This window comes from Pectinophora gossypiella, chromosome 10 (genome assembly GCF_024362695.1).
Source record: "Pectinophora gossypiella chromosome 10, ilPecGoss1.1, whole genome shotgun sequence".
NCBI lineage: Eukaryota > Metazoa > Arthropoda > Insecta > Lepidoptera > Gelechiidae > Pectinophora > Pectinophora gossypiella.
In genome coordinates, this window is record NC_065413.1 from 842,940 (window position 1) to 859,741 (window position 16,802).

The following is a 16,802-nucleotide window of genomic DNA, read 5'->3' on the forward strand; positions in this document are numbered from 1 at the left end:
ATGTTAAGTTTATTGGATTTTTCTTTTTCTTTTCAAAATAAATAGGTAAGGCTCCTGAGGGCCCATACATCGTCATTCCCTTCGCAGTGGAGTGGGGTATGGTGCGCTGAAGCCAGGAGAGCTTTGTGTGCGAGTTGGGGCGGTGCCTCAGGAATAGTGGTGCGGATTCCCGCTCAGAATCGTACCTGGTGCAACGCATATGGCTGGCTATCCTACGCGGAAACGCAGCCAGCATTATGGGTACATTTGCGCCAGGTACGATTGGAGGCAGGTTTGGTTTAACTGTTAATTGTATAAAATTTGTTTTATTTTAAATTTTGTTTTATTATTTTAGTTTTATTTAATTTTATTTTTGTTTTGTTTGTTTAGTCTATTTCTGTACTGTAAGTGACTGTTTTGTTTATGGTGAAATAAATTAAAATTATTAATTTTCACGTAACTAATTAAGAAAGTATGATTAGAATCGAATTGAATTGGTCACGTTTTTAGTGTCGTGACGGTAGTGGTAGCAATATGTACTAGCTGTTGAGGTATTTATAGTGGGGGAATGGAATTGGAAGCAATTAGAATATTGCCTTAACTATGAATAGCTGGGAACACGTTACTGCACACGTTGGAGAAGGAATAGCTCATTAACCTTTTACTGAAATCGGTTCCAATGAGGGAATTTCCAGGATACGTCCACCAAAAAGAATATAGATGACATTATATAGCTTTGTATACAGGGTGTTAGTGACATCGTAACGAAAACTTTAAGGAATGATTCAGACCATGATTCCGAGTTGATATCAAGTGGAATTTTCCGTCGCAAAAATATAAAATTGAAAATAATTAAAAAATTAATAAAAAAATGATGAATTTTGCGACGGAACATTCCACTTAATATTAACTCAGAATCATGGTCTGAATCATCCCCCTCAGCATTCGTTACGGTGTCACCAACACCCATACCTACTTGTATGGCTACCGTATGTACTGGTACGGAGTGTAAGTGACATCGTAACGAATACTGAGGGGGCTGATTTAGCTCATTATTTTGAGTTAATATCAAGTGGAATTTTCGATCGCAAAAATATAAAATTGAAAATAATTAAAAAATTAATAAAAAAGTGATGAATTTTGCGACGGAACATTCTACTTAATATTAACTCAGAATCATGGTCTGAATCATCCCCCTCAGTATTCGTTACGATGTCACTAACACCCTATATATATCATAATATAGGACTATACATATATAGTCCTCCTTATCGTGTCTGATATCGGCGGCCTTAGACATGTCTTTTATGCGCTCTTACGAGTAAGTGGATGGCGAAACCAAACTTCGCTTTAAACACACGATCACATCGAGCGCAGTAGAGCTGTCCGTCAATGTTGTACCTTATTCTATGCCTCTATTTTTACCATTTTCATTTCATTGTCAATTAAAAATCTTATATACGTAAATAACTATTGTGGGACCTAACTAGTTTGCCAGCTTGTTCCGCCCACATGCAACAGATGGCGCCATATTCAAAAATGCAGTCTTCAAGCGGTCGTGAAACGCGATATCGAAGTTTACAGCAAGAGGCATGTATACAACTTCCAACATAACACCGTTGGACCCTCGATCCCTAGTCACACTACCAACTTGTGACTAGCGGGGTACTGTGCTCAGTTGGGTACCCCGAAAACATCCTTTGGCGGCAGCACACCCTCGCCGCCAAACTATTATACAACTTTTATTTACGTTAGCAAGTGCTCCACTTAACTACAAAATAAAAAAAAAACAGTATTTATTTTCTTTTCTTACATGTTTTTCTTAAACTAGTTACTGGAGCCTCCTTTTAAGCAAAATATGCCTGTACCAGGAGACTCCGCTCTTCTATAACAGTAGTAAATAGGTAAGAAAGTTTTGTTACCTTTACGTTTTACAAATAAGCAATTAAAGAATGTTTGTATGTGTGTGTGTATGTGTCTGTGTCTCTGTGTGTGTGCGTGCGTGTGTGTAAGTGTAGGCGTGCTCGGGCAAAACAATTAACACATCATTAGGCCGCGTGAACATTAAGAGTGTTGCATTGATAAGTTCACAGATATTCTGAACATACACGTGTGACTGATCAATCGCTACCCACACAGTACAAATAGCTATAATGTCAGAGGTAGTGCAGTGGCAATAAAAGCACGGGTCATTTAATATTATACGCGAGAGAATAGCTTGTATTAGACACTCATATCCCTTCTACTAGATGTACTAGGGTAGATTTTTAACAACATAAGCTCACGACAACAACAACAACAACAGCCTTCGTGGTCTAGTGGTTAGAGCTTTAGGCTCACGATCTGGAGGTCCGGGTTCGATTCCCGATGAGGACATAGTCGAAATCACTTTGTGAGACTGTCCTTTGTTTGATAAGGACTTTTCAGGCTTGAATCACCTGATTGTCCGAAAAAGTAAGATGATTCCCTGCTTTGAAGGGCACGTTAAGCCGATGGTCCCGACTATTAGCCGAAAAAACACCTCCACCAACCCGCATTGGAGCAGCGTGGTGGAGTATGCTCCATACCCCCTCCGTCTGATTGAGGGGAGGCCTGTGCCCAGCAGTGGGACGTATATAGGCCGTTTATGTTTATGTATGTTAAGCTCACGACTATATCAATTGGGGTAGTCAGAGGTACATCCATCGCAAGACGAACTAAGTAGTACTAAGTACCCACAACTCACAGAGCTTTCTGCAGTGACGTGCTGTTGTACTCTGGGAAAATTCCCATTATCTAGTCTTTACGCAGACAGGACAATTAATAAGACACGATGAATTTATTAAAAACATCACAGAAGGGAAGCTACAAGCAAAGAGAAGAAGGAGAAGTCCAATTAGAGCTTACATGGAACAGATTAAAGAGAAGGCGAACGTCGCGTCTTATAAGGAGGTGAAGGAATTGGTCTTTGATATACAAGAATGGAGAATGCTACACCGACAAGAGCGTGTAGAAATTAGTGATGTGATGACGCAGATAGGATCAGAGTTCAAAAGCATTTATTCCCTAACGATCTGAAAGAAAACCTAGAAAAACTAATTTTCAATCAAAACTGCCTTTTTCCATCTGATGGCTTCTTTTCTTCTCGTAACTCATCCTTCAGACGGGATACACTCCACGTCGCTTCACGTTTTATAGCAATTTATCAAAAACTTTAGCTGAACTGTATCAAGAACTGTCAAAATTTAAGAATACACTGCCGCGTACATTTGAGCTTCTAGTTTTTATCTTCATTTATCTGACCAACAAGACATGCAACCATATTGTCGTTGTCGTGTTATATTATCTTCTGCGTGTCACGTATATTATGACATTTAGGGACGTATCTAACTAGGACACCACGATTTTTGTTTTTATAGCACTAACCCGTGCTTAGGTAAACATACGTCGTCGTCTCTGAAAGACGAGCTTGGAGGCGCATGTAAACGTAAGTGCGCAATGCAAACAAATATCAAATAGCAAAATTGCTTTCTTAGATGAATTGCTTCGATGTGGCCATTTTAACCCCCCTTGTCATTGGCGTGCGTATTCTCGTTATTAGGGGGCGTCGGCTTAATGATGATACATAATTACACTTCACTTCTTCTTTATCATGTGGGTTGTGAGGTGGAGTATCAACCAGTACTTTTGAGCCAAAGCCCACAACGGCAACAAATTGGTTGCGCAACATATGACCTGCCTATTTATGCAACCGCCACATTATTGTTTTTTTAGCATGGCAAGGCAACCGAATTACTTACACAAACTACAAAATTATAGTTACTTTACGTCCATTGTTGTGCAATTGGACAACGGTGAGGCTTTCGGATATACCTAATAAGATCACGACTATATCCCAATTGGGGTAGTCAGAGGTACATTCACCGCAAGATGAACTAAGTACCCACACATCACCGAGCTTTCTCGACCTATTAGACCAACGTGATAGGCGGGAACCCGTCTATAATGGTATCTAGCTTTTTCATCATGAATTAATACTTAGACAGAGAACCTTCAGGGATGCCGTCCTTATATTATGATTAAACAGAATATCAATAAATTAAAAGTAGTTCATAATATATAAAAATATGATTAAAAATATATTACCTCCTACCATGTGGAACGCAATAAATGATATGATTATGATTATTATTCGAAAAAACAATGCTAGAGAGTAGCTGAATCATCTCATCTAAAGTTTACGAACATAGAGTAAGTAATAGAAGTCAAATACCTACTTGATCTACACATGTCGATTGAAGTCATAAAACATAGGACCATAATCCGTCTGGTAAAGAAAATTTGGTGTGTAGAACACTGATAAAATCTTGGTTGAATCAGATTTATTTACATTTTTATGTCTTATTAACTGTACTATGTATACTCTATACCCCCTCTGGATGATTAAGAGGCCTGTGCCCAGCAGTGGACCATTATACATAGTGGTGCTTCTTCTCAGAAAAAATAAGAAGATTTTAAGTTATATTGTCTTGTCATTTTGTTATTCGCTGAAAAGGAAAGGGACGGATAAACGACAGGCATAACATTTATGGAACACACGTCAATTTAGACACACATTTAAAAAAGACTCTTCCAAAGTTTTACATTATCCAATAACCCGACATATTAAAGGTGACAGCACACGTCAAACGGGTTGCATATCAGCGAGATGCTTATTTTGTTCGCCCGGGTTATTATATTCATTTTCAAAATTAACAGTTGTCAATCATCCGTCCCTTTCCTTTTCAGCGGATAAGAAAATGACGGCTATAACTTAAAATAAAATTAGGAGGTGTCTGCAGAAATCGGGGGGGAAGATGTTTATGTTGGGTGTGTTATTACCTAGGACACGTATGAATTATGAATGGATGTATTCCGGTCTAGCAGCTATGCCATATATGGCAAATAAATGAATTAGGTACCTATATAGATATATAGAACGACCTAAGAAATGTGAGTTGTATCTAAAAAAAAATATTAAAAAATATCTTGTAGGTATAAAAACAATCATGACCGCTTTTCCGCTACATAATCTTTGCCGAGCCCTTTGCAGCACGTCTGTTTGGGTATTGCAATAGCTTTATTTATATTCGTGAAGGTTCCGCCATCACTTACACTCGCCTTTGCCTTTCGAGATTTATTTCACTTCATTCTAACCAATCTTGGGAATGGTCGAACAATTTAAAATTGACGTAATTTATCTGGTGTTTGCCAATGTTTAGCGACGTTTATATTTAGCTCTTTTATAAAGCAGGAACATTTTAGGTAAAAGCCGTGGTAGCCCAGTGGGTAGAATGCTTGACTCTCAATTTAAGGTCACAGGTGCGAATCCCAGCATAGCTTAAAAAATGATTTTCGAATTCATCGTGAAGAAACCCACATTCCCGAAAAATGCATTTCGGAGGTATGTGAACTAACCTACATTGGTCTGGTTTTCCTTCGCTGGTTGGAAAGTCTGATTAGCAGTTGTTTCGGTAAAAAATCGGACCTGCCAAAATCATTTTTTTTTTTTAGGTAACGTAGCTCGGAAAGGCCCTCATTGGGCTCACTCAATGATATGTATTTTTGAATTACAAGTGTACCGTTTCGTAGAGCGGTTTACAAACGTGCTAATTAAAACAACACCTTCATTTAGTCTTTCAGCGACAAATAGCCAGGAATTATTGTGTCCGAAGTTCATTGACCTGGGAGAATTATGATTTCGGATTCAGGATAAATTTTGAATTTAAATTAGTGCATAAATTATCTACCATCACTCTTTCCATGTTAGGTACTTTTCATTGAGCTTCTAGGGTTGAACAAATTTGAAAAGTTATAGTTTATTTAAGTTTAATTATCAAACTACGTATATACATACACAGATAAACTCCCTTTAGTGACCTAGGTCACTTTCCATGGATGTCACTTTCTTTATAAGGTAAACGCTCCTATTACCGCCAGGTTAAGCTATGCTCTGATTACCTCTCAGAAATTAAGTACTTCTGTATTTGCTAGTGCAGCTTATTTATTTTATTTGTATTGTTATGACTGTCTTCTGCTAAATACATCAAGAATTTTTAATTTTGAGTGAATATTTTGGATAAAAAATAAATTTATGTCCGAAAACCCACTTTTCTCTATTACCGCCACATGAAATGCGGTTTCTTTCTATTACCGCCTTTGCTGCATCGAATACCGCCAACCAGATATCTAACCTAGTTATTCAGGTACAATAAAATACTTTATTTTAAAAAAGGTTGTTTTAATACCGTATTTTTATCACTGTTAATGTAGTTAATAGTTACATAGATTGGGAATGCACGGTCTCTCAAAATACAGGTTCACCTAGTTTGAAAGACAGCGTTCCAACAAAAATGTAAACGAACTGTTTTCAATAAACTTTATAATTATTTTTTTATTATATGAATAAAATTATGACATAAACTACAGAAAAATCTTTTGGTTTCTTAGATTTATATACATAATCGACGTCTGTCTCTGTCCATCCGTCTGTCTCTGTCCATCCGTCTGTCTCTGTCTATCCGTCTGTCTCTGTCCGTCCGTCTGTCTCTGTCCATCTGTCTGTCTCTGTCCGTCCGTCTGTCTCTGTCCGTCCGTCTGTCTCTGTCCGTTCGTCTGTCTCTGTCCGTCCGTCTGTCTCTGTCCATCTGTCTCAAATTCAAATTCAAATTCAAAAATATCTTTATTCAATAGGTAACATAGTTACACTTTGAATCGTCAATTTTACATAACGAACGTCTCATCCGCCTAAAACTACTGCAGCTTCTCACAACCTGTATAGCCGGGGAAAAGAAGCTGCAAGGAAAAGTCTGTCTCTGTCCGTCCGTCTGTCTCTGTCCGTCCGTCTGTCTCTGTCCGTCCGTCTGTCTCTGTCTATCCGTCTGCCTCTGTCCGTCCGTCTGTCTCTGTCCGTCCGTCTGTCTCTGTCCATCCGTCTGTCTCTGTCCATCTGTCTGTCTCTGTCCGTCCGTCTGTCTCTGTCCGTCCGTCTGTCTCTGTCCGTCCGTCTATCTCTGTCCGTCCGTCTCTGTCCGTCCGTCTGTCTCTGTCCGTCCGTCTGTCTCTGTCCGTCCGTCTGTCTCTGTCCGACCGTCTGTCTCTGTCCGTCCGTCTGTCTCTGTCCGTCCGTCTGTCTCTGTCCGTCCGTCTATCTCTGTCCGTCCGTCTCTGTCCGTCCGTCTGTCTCTGTCCGTACGTCTGTCTCTGTCCATCCGTCTGTCTTTGTCCGTCCGTCTGTCTCTGTCCGTCCGTCTATCTCTGTCCATCCGTATGTCTCTATCTGTCCGTCGGTTTCGGTCTGTCCGTCCGTCTCTGTCTGCACCGTACCGTACCTAATAATAGAATAAATGAACGATTCACAAACGAGTTTACGTTCTTGAATAATGCATCACCCTGTATATAAATCATAAGAGGGAATCTATGGTGGCGGTAATAGAAACATGTATGTAATTTCTGTGTTTCAATTTCCGCCTCATAAAAATTAGCGTTAAGAAAACAAATAAATATTAAAAATGAGAGCTACGTATATAATAACCAGTTTCAAAGCATATTTTAATGAAAACATAAAGTATTTAAATTAGAAATTCATAATTACTTCAACTACTTGTTCATACATTTCTTAAAAAAATACATTAACTTATATGCAGCACAGGATACTTGAATTCCACCAAATGTGTGGCGTTAATAGATTTTAATATAGTTCATGAACCATACTACAAAATGAGATGATAACATTATGAATGATTGGGCGTGTTACCTTAAATAACTAAAAAATACAAATATCATACAAAAATCGATAGCCGCCATAGGTGGCGGTAATATAACCAAACTACAAATGTATGCTTCTATCACCGCCACATTTTAAAACTCAAATTAATCATTTAAAACTAACACAAATATCAAATATAGCATGCTTTCTCATTTCTAAAACGTACTAAGAAGTAGTTACAATTACTAAAATGAAGAAAAATATGTTTCATAGGACACAAAACCTTAAGAAAAAAATGTTGTATGCTTATGCATTTCAGTAGTGAGTTGTATGGAGCGCATTGCTTGCGCGGACACTGCACACTTACAGACCAATAATAAATTAGACTGTTGTTGCCAACGCTCAGGGGTATGCTTGTTTCATGGTCAATTAATACATGTATCTTTTGACATTTGAATCAAATTTCTATCTCAGACACAATTCAAAATATCCGCAATTTAAAAAAGGTGGCGGTAAACGATGTCGATTTTTGGGTGGCGTTAATAGGAGCGTTTACCGTAGGTCATTTTCTGACTTGGTCACTTTTGAGAACGTCACTTTCTGCATAGGCCATGTGTTAGTACAGTCATTAAAAATATTCAAATAAATAAAAATCAAGTAAAAATTAAGTTTAGTTATAAAACTACTTACACAGGTAAACTCGCGCGTACATACACGCGCATACCCCTAAAGGGGTGGGCAGAGCAACAAGTAATCAGAAGACGTGTTGGCACTATTCATACGAAGCCCTAAAATAGATATGATGAACCATAATTATGGTGACAGGTTATATGCATTACATTAGACAGGTAGGATAGAATAAATGTTCTAGTGGGTATATACCCACTATCGGTTTTCACGACACACAACCCTGATAAGTAGCTGAAAGCGTTTTTGTTTATTCTACCTTGACAATTATAGAAGCAGCGAGTGAGACAGACACTCCGTACGCGCTCCCTTGCTCCTTAACGGGTTACGGCCATTAAGAGTGAAGTGAGGGGGTGAGGAAAATCTAGCTCGGCGCCGTTACGAATTGGTGCGGGGCGGAGGATGTCCGTTCTATACGTAGTGTTATTCTTTAATCTGTGGTCACGGGCGGGAAATTATACCTAGGTACTTTTCCGTATCCATTTATCTTAAAAGATGTCACGATATAATCGTATAATGTAGATGTTTAATGATTAATACCCATAGATCTGTTATTAATGGTGGAATGTACCTACATGGAGGTCAATATACGATAATTACTGTTGAAAAACACTACTTATTGCAGTTTCAATTATTACAATTCCTAAGCATGGCGATATAATGATAAAATAGTATAGGTACATTTACTTCAGGATATTTTATTTCAAAAGGCATGAAAATGTTCAGGAATGTTCTGGATTCTTCTAAGGTGCGCAAACTCGCCGAATCTCGATAACTACCGAAAACCAATATCGCCGGTCTTTGTTTATGATATCAGATGACAGCTTTTATATAATAGATACGTAAAAAAGTTATAAATTTATTTGTGGATAACGAAAATAAAAGTCCCAAAGTATTAATTAACTAAGCAATTAATAAAAATAACATCAATAAGTTAGCGTCTAACAGATGGCATGCATTTCAACTGCACTGATAGACGGTTAGCTGTTTTGTCACAGTCATTTTGCAGTTTTGATGCAGCATGGAGTGATAGTGTATACGAAACTATATACTTATACATATAGCTCTATTTTTATTTAAGAGCTGTGCTCTTGTCGGTGGAGTAATTTCCGTTCCACTCTTCTTCCCGCCAAAACCTTCACCTCCTGTTACGACACGACTTGCACCTTCTCCTTTATACATATAAAGTTATCTCCTTTATCTTCTTCTTTATACCTTATGTATAAGCCATCTTCGGGCGCATCAGCGTCGTGCCGACTAGGAGTCGAAGTGGTCGCCATGGCCGAAATCGGTCGGAGATCATCATCATCATCACATATAAACTCGAATATTAAAAAAAGGTTTTTTAAAATGATTGCATGTTTTGTTTGTGTGCAACAAAGTATATTTGATTTGATTTTGACAATTACAAAAAAAATACATTTACAATATTTCCGGTACCGCTTCAGTGAACTGACAGAAAATAAGTTTTTAAAGTAATTATTGTTGAGTGTGTTGTGTTATGTATGGAAGCTATCTCTGCTAAGGGTAAATAACATAATAAAAACATAAGTATTAGTGTAAGTCCTAATGAGTCCCAATTATCCAAAATCACAGGCTTCCAAAAGGCCAATCAACTCGACGTGTTCCTAAACATAATTCGTTTGAAACCTAAGTTGTTCTACCGCGCTGCATGGGTAACGTAGACGCAACAAATACCGCTGGACTCGACAATAGACACAGGGAGACTACTTAATTTTATTAACAACTATTACTGCTAAACTAGGTACTTTATTACTAGATGGATGATGATGGGATTAGGAATAAAGGTATAAGAGGAAGTCTGAAAGTAGCGTCAGTCGCTGAGAAATTTGTTAGCGTGGTAAGGCCATGTGATGAGGTGGGATAAAAGGCATATAACGAGGAAAGTTTTAAATATGAATGTGGATAGATGGATGGCACGACCCAAGAAAGTGTGGATGGGTTGTGTAAAGACGGATATGTGTGTAAAAAGTGTGAGTACTGGGATGACGACTAATAGAAATGAATGGAAGGGGAATACATGTTGTGCCGACCCCACTTAGACTGGGATAAGAGCATCAGGTTGATGAATTACTACTGGTTTTATTTCTTGTATTTGTTACTTAACTATTACATCAATGTATTCAATGTTGTGCATGACAACGTAGTTCTTAGGTTTTATTTTATGACAATACTTACCTCCTACATTTTCCAATGCTTATATCTATCGGATCATGTGATACTTAGAACATTGGTACCTTTTTTTTGGAACATTGGTGTAAGTACCTTTTTATAAATAAATAACATAAAACCTACCAACTGTTTACAAAACCATGAATCCTATGCGAATAAGTGATTTGTTTTGATTTAATTTGAAAAAATAGATTGCGATTGCGATATAGTGGCCGTGCTGCAGAGGCTAGTTAATTACTCTGTCTTACTTTACACCCACGTATATGTAATCAACTTACAAACAGACAGGAATGCTTAGGCCGTCTGTGTTCATTCACAATATTATGGTAATTTTAATTAATAATGTTAATGACCTGCTACCTCGCAACATTTAACGTAAATAAATCGTTAAGTTGTTAATTTATTTGTTTATTTATACATAAATTTCTTTTAACCTAAGATTTTTTTGTTATTACGCATTTGCACATCATCCGACTTTTTGGTAAGTGACGAAGTCCTCTCATCAAACACATTGTGTCAAGATCTGCATTTCAGCTTTCGAAAGGTTAGGGTAAAACATTTTACCTAGTTACACAACGCAGTTTAACCGTTTGGAAAAGGCAAAAGTAACTCTATCCGTCTAATCTGCCAGCTGCCTTTTTACGCTTAAATTTCTGTATCGATTTAGGTGTTTTTTAGGGTTCCGTAGCCTAATGGCAAAAAACGGAAGCCTTATAGATTCGTCTTGTCTGTCCGTCCGTGCGTCCTTATGTCACAGCCACTTTTCTCCGAAACTATAATAGCTATATTGTTGAAACTTGATAAATATGTGTATTCTGTGAACCAAACAATAAATTTTGGGGGTCCCCATACATAGAACTGAAACTCAAAAAATTTTTTTCATCAAACCCATACGTGTGGGGTATCTATGGATAGGTCTTCCAAAATGGTATTGAAGTTTCTAATATATTTTTTTTCTAAACTGAATAGTTTGCGCGAGAGACACTTCCAAAGTGGTAAAATGTGTGTCCCCCCCCACCCCCCCCACCCTGTAACTTCTAAAATAAGAGGAGGATAAAACTAAAAAAAATATATGATGTAGATTAGCATGCAAACTACCAACGAAAATTGGTTTGAACCAGATCTAGTAAGTAGTTTTTTTTTAATACATCATAAATCGTAAACCGTAATTTACTTTTCATTCAATCAACTCAAGTATAGAAACGAAAAAAAAAACTTTTATATTATGTTACTTGCTGTTACGGAACCCTTCGTGGGCGAGTCCGACTCGCACTTGGCCGCTTTTTTGTAGACATTGCTGGAGACCCACGAAAGAACATTCATAAGATAGCTTTATCCTGGAAATCATTCCCTAAGCTCACCCAAACAAAAATCTAGTAATACTATAAAACATACATACCTAAATCTAGTAATAACGATACAAAAAGGAGTTCTAAAGAAGTGTCTGGTAGTAAAAGGGCTGTGTCGAACGAGGTTTGATGGAGTATGGAGCGGACACGGAATTATTTAATCTAGGAGATGATACGACGCGACGTCGTAAACTGCAGTGCGTTGCCATCTGCGATTGTAGAGCTGCGTGTACACTGCTAATAGAACGAAAGTAAAATGAATAAACAAATAATGAAAACACACTGGCCACTTTTATTTTTTCTAATATATTGAAGTAAGATAATTCAAATTACGTTTTATGGATAATTTTATCTAACAGCTTTCTTTGTAACTATTATGTATTTAAATAAGACTTAAATAGACAAGGAGCGGGTCATATGCGAATGATACCACGGTTACAGTCACACTGAGTTTTATTAAAAGATTACCGTTTACCCTCAATCACATACACAAAATATCCAACAATCCCTCCCCCACATAGTTTACAATTAATTACAAAATTATTGTTTGTTTAACTAAAAAGATCACTGAAATTGAAAAACGAACGTGAAGTTCCTACAGACGGATCTAGGCCAGGCTCAGGGCTCGGACTGGAAGTGTCAGCGGCAGGCGGCGAATTGACTATTGGCGTTAGTTCTCGCCGTCGGGGGTTGACGGCAGCCGGGGGTGGCGACTCTGGACAACAAGAAGTTTCTCTCTCCGGCTCTCCCTCTTCCTCCAGCTGTGATTCACCCGCAAGCGACGGTGACGGACAGGGTGTTGCGTCACGACTCACTGCCGCGTCGCTGTCAGCGGGTTCTATATCTGGTATGACGTCTGGACTCCAATTACTGTGATAAGAGTTCCCTTCTGTTGTTGTTGTTTTTCTTCTTCGGATCTGGTCTATGTGTCTGGTTACTTCACAGTTCATACTTGGCACGTACACTGCGTAGAGTACTGTACCTATTTTCTTAATTATTACTCCTTCCTGCCACTGATATTTTTTGTTTCCTTTGTGTCTCGTTATCCATACTGTTTCGTCTACCGCGAAGCCTGGCCTGGGTTTGCCTTTGTAATATCTAGCCTGTGAGCACTGGTTACGTTCGACGGATTGAGAAAGATCAGAAGGTTGACGGGATGTTGCTGTAGGATGTAACAGGTCTAGTCTCGTGCGTAAAGGTCTACCGAACACTAACTCGGCGGGCGACATACCCGTGGTACTGTTTTTAGAATTCCTGTAATCGAATAAAAATTTTGCTAATTGCTCATGTATGTTTTTTTTATTTATATTACTTTGTATAATCGATTTTAACCCTTTTTTAACCATCTTTACCATAATTTCCGCTTGGCCGTTACTAGCCGCATGATAGGTAGGGGTCAGTATGTGCTTTATTCCGTTTAATCTACAGAAATTTTCAAATTCCAGTGAAGTAAAAGATGTACCGTTATCACTAACTAGCGTGTTTGGTATCCCTACCCTTGACATAAAATCGCACAGTTTATTAATCACTGCTTTTGAGTTGTACGTAGTAGCCATTATATAACATTCCACCCATTTGCTATAAGCGTCAACAATAATAAAAAACATTTGATTGTTGAATGGGCCTAGAAAATCTACGTGTATGCGATGGAACGGGTTAGGTGGATGCGGCCACGGCGCCAGCGGGACGCGCGGCGGGGCAGGGCGCAGGCTACTACACACGCCGCACGCGCCCGCGATGTTTTCCAGGGTGGCGTCAATACCGGGGAACCACAATCTCTTACGCGCGTCCGCTTTCATTTTAATTACACCAAAATGCGAACTGTGTAACTCCTTGCAAATAGGAGCTCGTAGTGAAGTTGGAATTACGACCTTATGCCCGCGCATTAGGAACCCGTTCTCTATTGCCAATTGAAATCGACATCTATGATAAGGAATTAATTCCAAATCGGTCGTTTTCTTCGGCCAACCATTAATTACGTAATGCATAACTTTACTGAGCACTGGGTCTGCCGCCGTTTCACGACGCAGGTCGACTTGTGTTACGGGCCAATCACCTTCGATAACAAAATTAACGTAAGCCGCGCTCTCATCTAAACCGCACTGATGTAACTGAGCCTCCGCGCCCGCACCTCCCGCCGCTGCCATCGCGCGCTCCTGCGACGAGTCACAGCTGACTACTGATAAGGACGATCGCGATAAGAAATCTGCGCTGTTGTTTTTACTGCTTATGTATTCGATCGTATAATTATAAGCTGACAGAAATATTGCATATCGTTGGAGCCTATTTGCGGTGACTTCGGGAATGCCGCGATGGGGCCCTAAAATCGTCAGTAACGGTTTATGATCAGTGCGTAGCACGAAGGGTACTGATCGGCCGTATAAGTATTGGTGGAACCGTCGCACCCCAAATATGATGGCAGTCGCCTCCCTTTGGATTTGTGCATAATTTTTTTCTGCTGCCGATAACGTTCGGGATGCATATGCAATTGGCCTTTCAAGGTTGTCACTATCGATTTGCGATAATATTGCTCCTAACCCCGTGGGTGACGCGTCCACGGTTAAAATTAATGTTGCGTCCGGGTCAAAATGTGCTAATACAGTATCCGATGCTAACAGGTTCTTTATCTGATTAAAACTTTGCTCGTGCTGTGTCGTCCACTCCCATTTTGCTTTTTTATGCAACAGGTTGTACAATGGGCTTAAGACAGATGATGCATTTTGTACAAAATTTCGATAGTAATTAACTAATCCCAAAAACGATTGCAATTGTGAAACGCTTTGTGGTCTCGCCGCGCTTACAATCGCTTTTACCTTATCAGCTGATTTCTGTATGCCGTTTCGATTTATTACGTGTCCTAAATATGAGATTTCGTTTTTATAAAATTCGCATTTACTTTCTTGTACAGTTAGCCCTGCGTCTTCTAAACGTTGCAAAACGGAATGTAACCGCTGTTTATGTTCGTCATTGTCCCTACCAGTCACCAAAACATCGTCTAAAAATAATACTACCCCTTCTAAACCGCCCAGTACACATTCCATGGCGCGCTGGAAAATAGCCGGCGCCGAGGATAACCCAAATACTAAACGGGTATATTTAAAGAGGCCTCGATGTGTATTTATGACTGTAAGGTGTTGTGACGCTTTTGAAAGCCTAAACTGATTATAGGCCATTGATAAATCAATTTTACTGAACTGTATTCCGCCATTCAACTTAGAAAATAATTCATTCACAGTCGGAAGTGGATATTTTTCTACTTTTAATTGTTTATTTATGGTGACTGAATAATCTGCGCATAACCGGATATCGCCATTTTTCTTTAAGGCCGGCACAACCGGGGATGCATATTCGGAATGTTGAACCGGTTTCAATATGCCTAACCTGACTAATCTATCTAACTCCTTGTCAATTTTTTCTTTTAGCGCAAATGCTACTGGTCGAGCTTTAAAAAAAACTGGTTTTGAATCCGGTTTTAATTGCAATTCTATTTCATATTTATTAAATTCCCCTAGACTGCCCGAAAAAACCTTGGGGTATTTCTTAATTAGTTCATGAAGTGTATTTACCGGTGAGCGTACTGTGACATTTTTGACTGACACCAATTCCAAATCGAAAAGATGAATAAAATCGCGGCCTAAAAGCGAAGCACAGTTGTCGCGTACTACGTACAAATCCATTTCTTTAGTGGTATTTTTATAAGATATCGGTACATGTAGTACTCCGCTTGTTTTTATGCTTTCACCTGTAAAACTCACTAACTTTTTCCTTGCGTTTGTTAAAAGTAATTTTGAAAAGTGACATTTGTACAATTTCTCTGGAATTAAGCTGACTGCCGACCCACTATCTATTTGGAATTCTAAACACAGTCCACCGACAGTGACCTGCTCCGTCATCGGCCTACCCTTCATACAGCGAATATTTAATATGCACTCACCATCATCCCCCACATCCTTCTGATCTTCCTCAATACACTTCACCTCCTTTTCATTACGCGAGCACATTTTACGCAAATGACCTTTCCGGTTACATTTTTTACATGTGTAATTTTTGAAACGGCACTGATTTGACTTGTGGTTTGAATAACCGCACACACTGCATTTTTCTTTGTTATTGATCGCGAACACAGGATCCAGAGTAGGAGCAGCGGCCGCGGGGGCGCCGGCGCCGGCCGGGCCCGCCGTGGCAGCGCGGCGCGCGCACCGTACGCTCTCCGCCATGTCTACCGCCTTTGATAAAGTTAACTCGCGCTGATCCTGCGCGAACAGTTTATCGCGCTCAGGGCCCGCAGCCATGCCCATTAGAAATCTATCTAATAAGGCTTCCTCCAAGCACTTGAACTCGCAGTGGGCAGATAATCCTCGAAGTCTAGCCGCCCATTGAGTGTGACCTTCACCGGGTTGCTGCATTGCTGAATAAAAACGCGATTTCTCTGCAAATCCGATTCGTTTCGGCGTGAAGTGTTCATCCAACAACTGCACTATTTTGTCATAGTCCAACTCTTCGACATTTTTTGGCAATGCTAGGTCGTTTGCTAGCTGGTATGTGGATTCCGCAAGCGCACTCAACAGTATTGCCCTCCGTTTGACCTTGGCTTTGTCCGTTGTATCGGTGACGTCGTTTGCGATGAACCATTGTGATAACCGAGCTTTGTAGCTATGCCAATGATGCACTAAATGGTCGAAATTTGATAAAATTCCAAACGACACTCCTGTAGACATTATTTACACGCGTTAGGCTCAATCGTCGCCAGTTATTATGTATTTAAATAAGACTTAAATAGACAAGGAGCGGGTCATATGCGAATGATACCACGGTTACAGTCACACTGAGTTTTATTAAAAGATTACCGTTTACCCTCAATCACATAC

At 39.3% G+C, this 16,802-nt stretch overlaps 1 protein-coding gene across 1 annotated transcript; it reads right to left on the reverse strand.

The window, feature by feature from the left end:
- Positions 1-12,349: 12,349 nt before the first annotated feature.
- On the reverse strand, positions 12,350-16,079 carry LOC126370310 (zinc finger homeobox protein 4-like). Its single transcript, XM_050015160.1, has 2 exons — positions 15,869-16,079; positions 12,350-13,046 (listed from the first exon to the last, which is right to left on the reverse strand). The coding sequence occupies exons 1-2, from the start codon at positions 15,881-15,883 to the stop codon at positions 12,486-12,488; spliced, it is 576 nt and encodes a 191-aa protein (XP_049871117.1). The 5' UTR covers positions 15,884-16,079; the 3' UTR covers positions 12,350-12,485.
- Between the last annotated feature and the right edge of the window lie 723 nt (positions 16,080-16,802).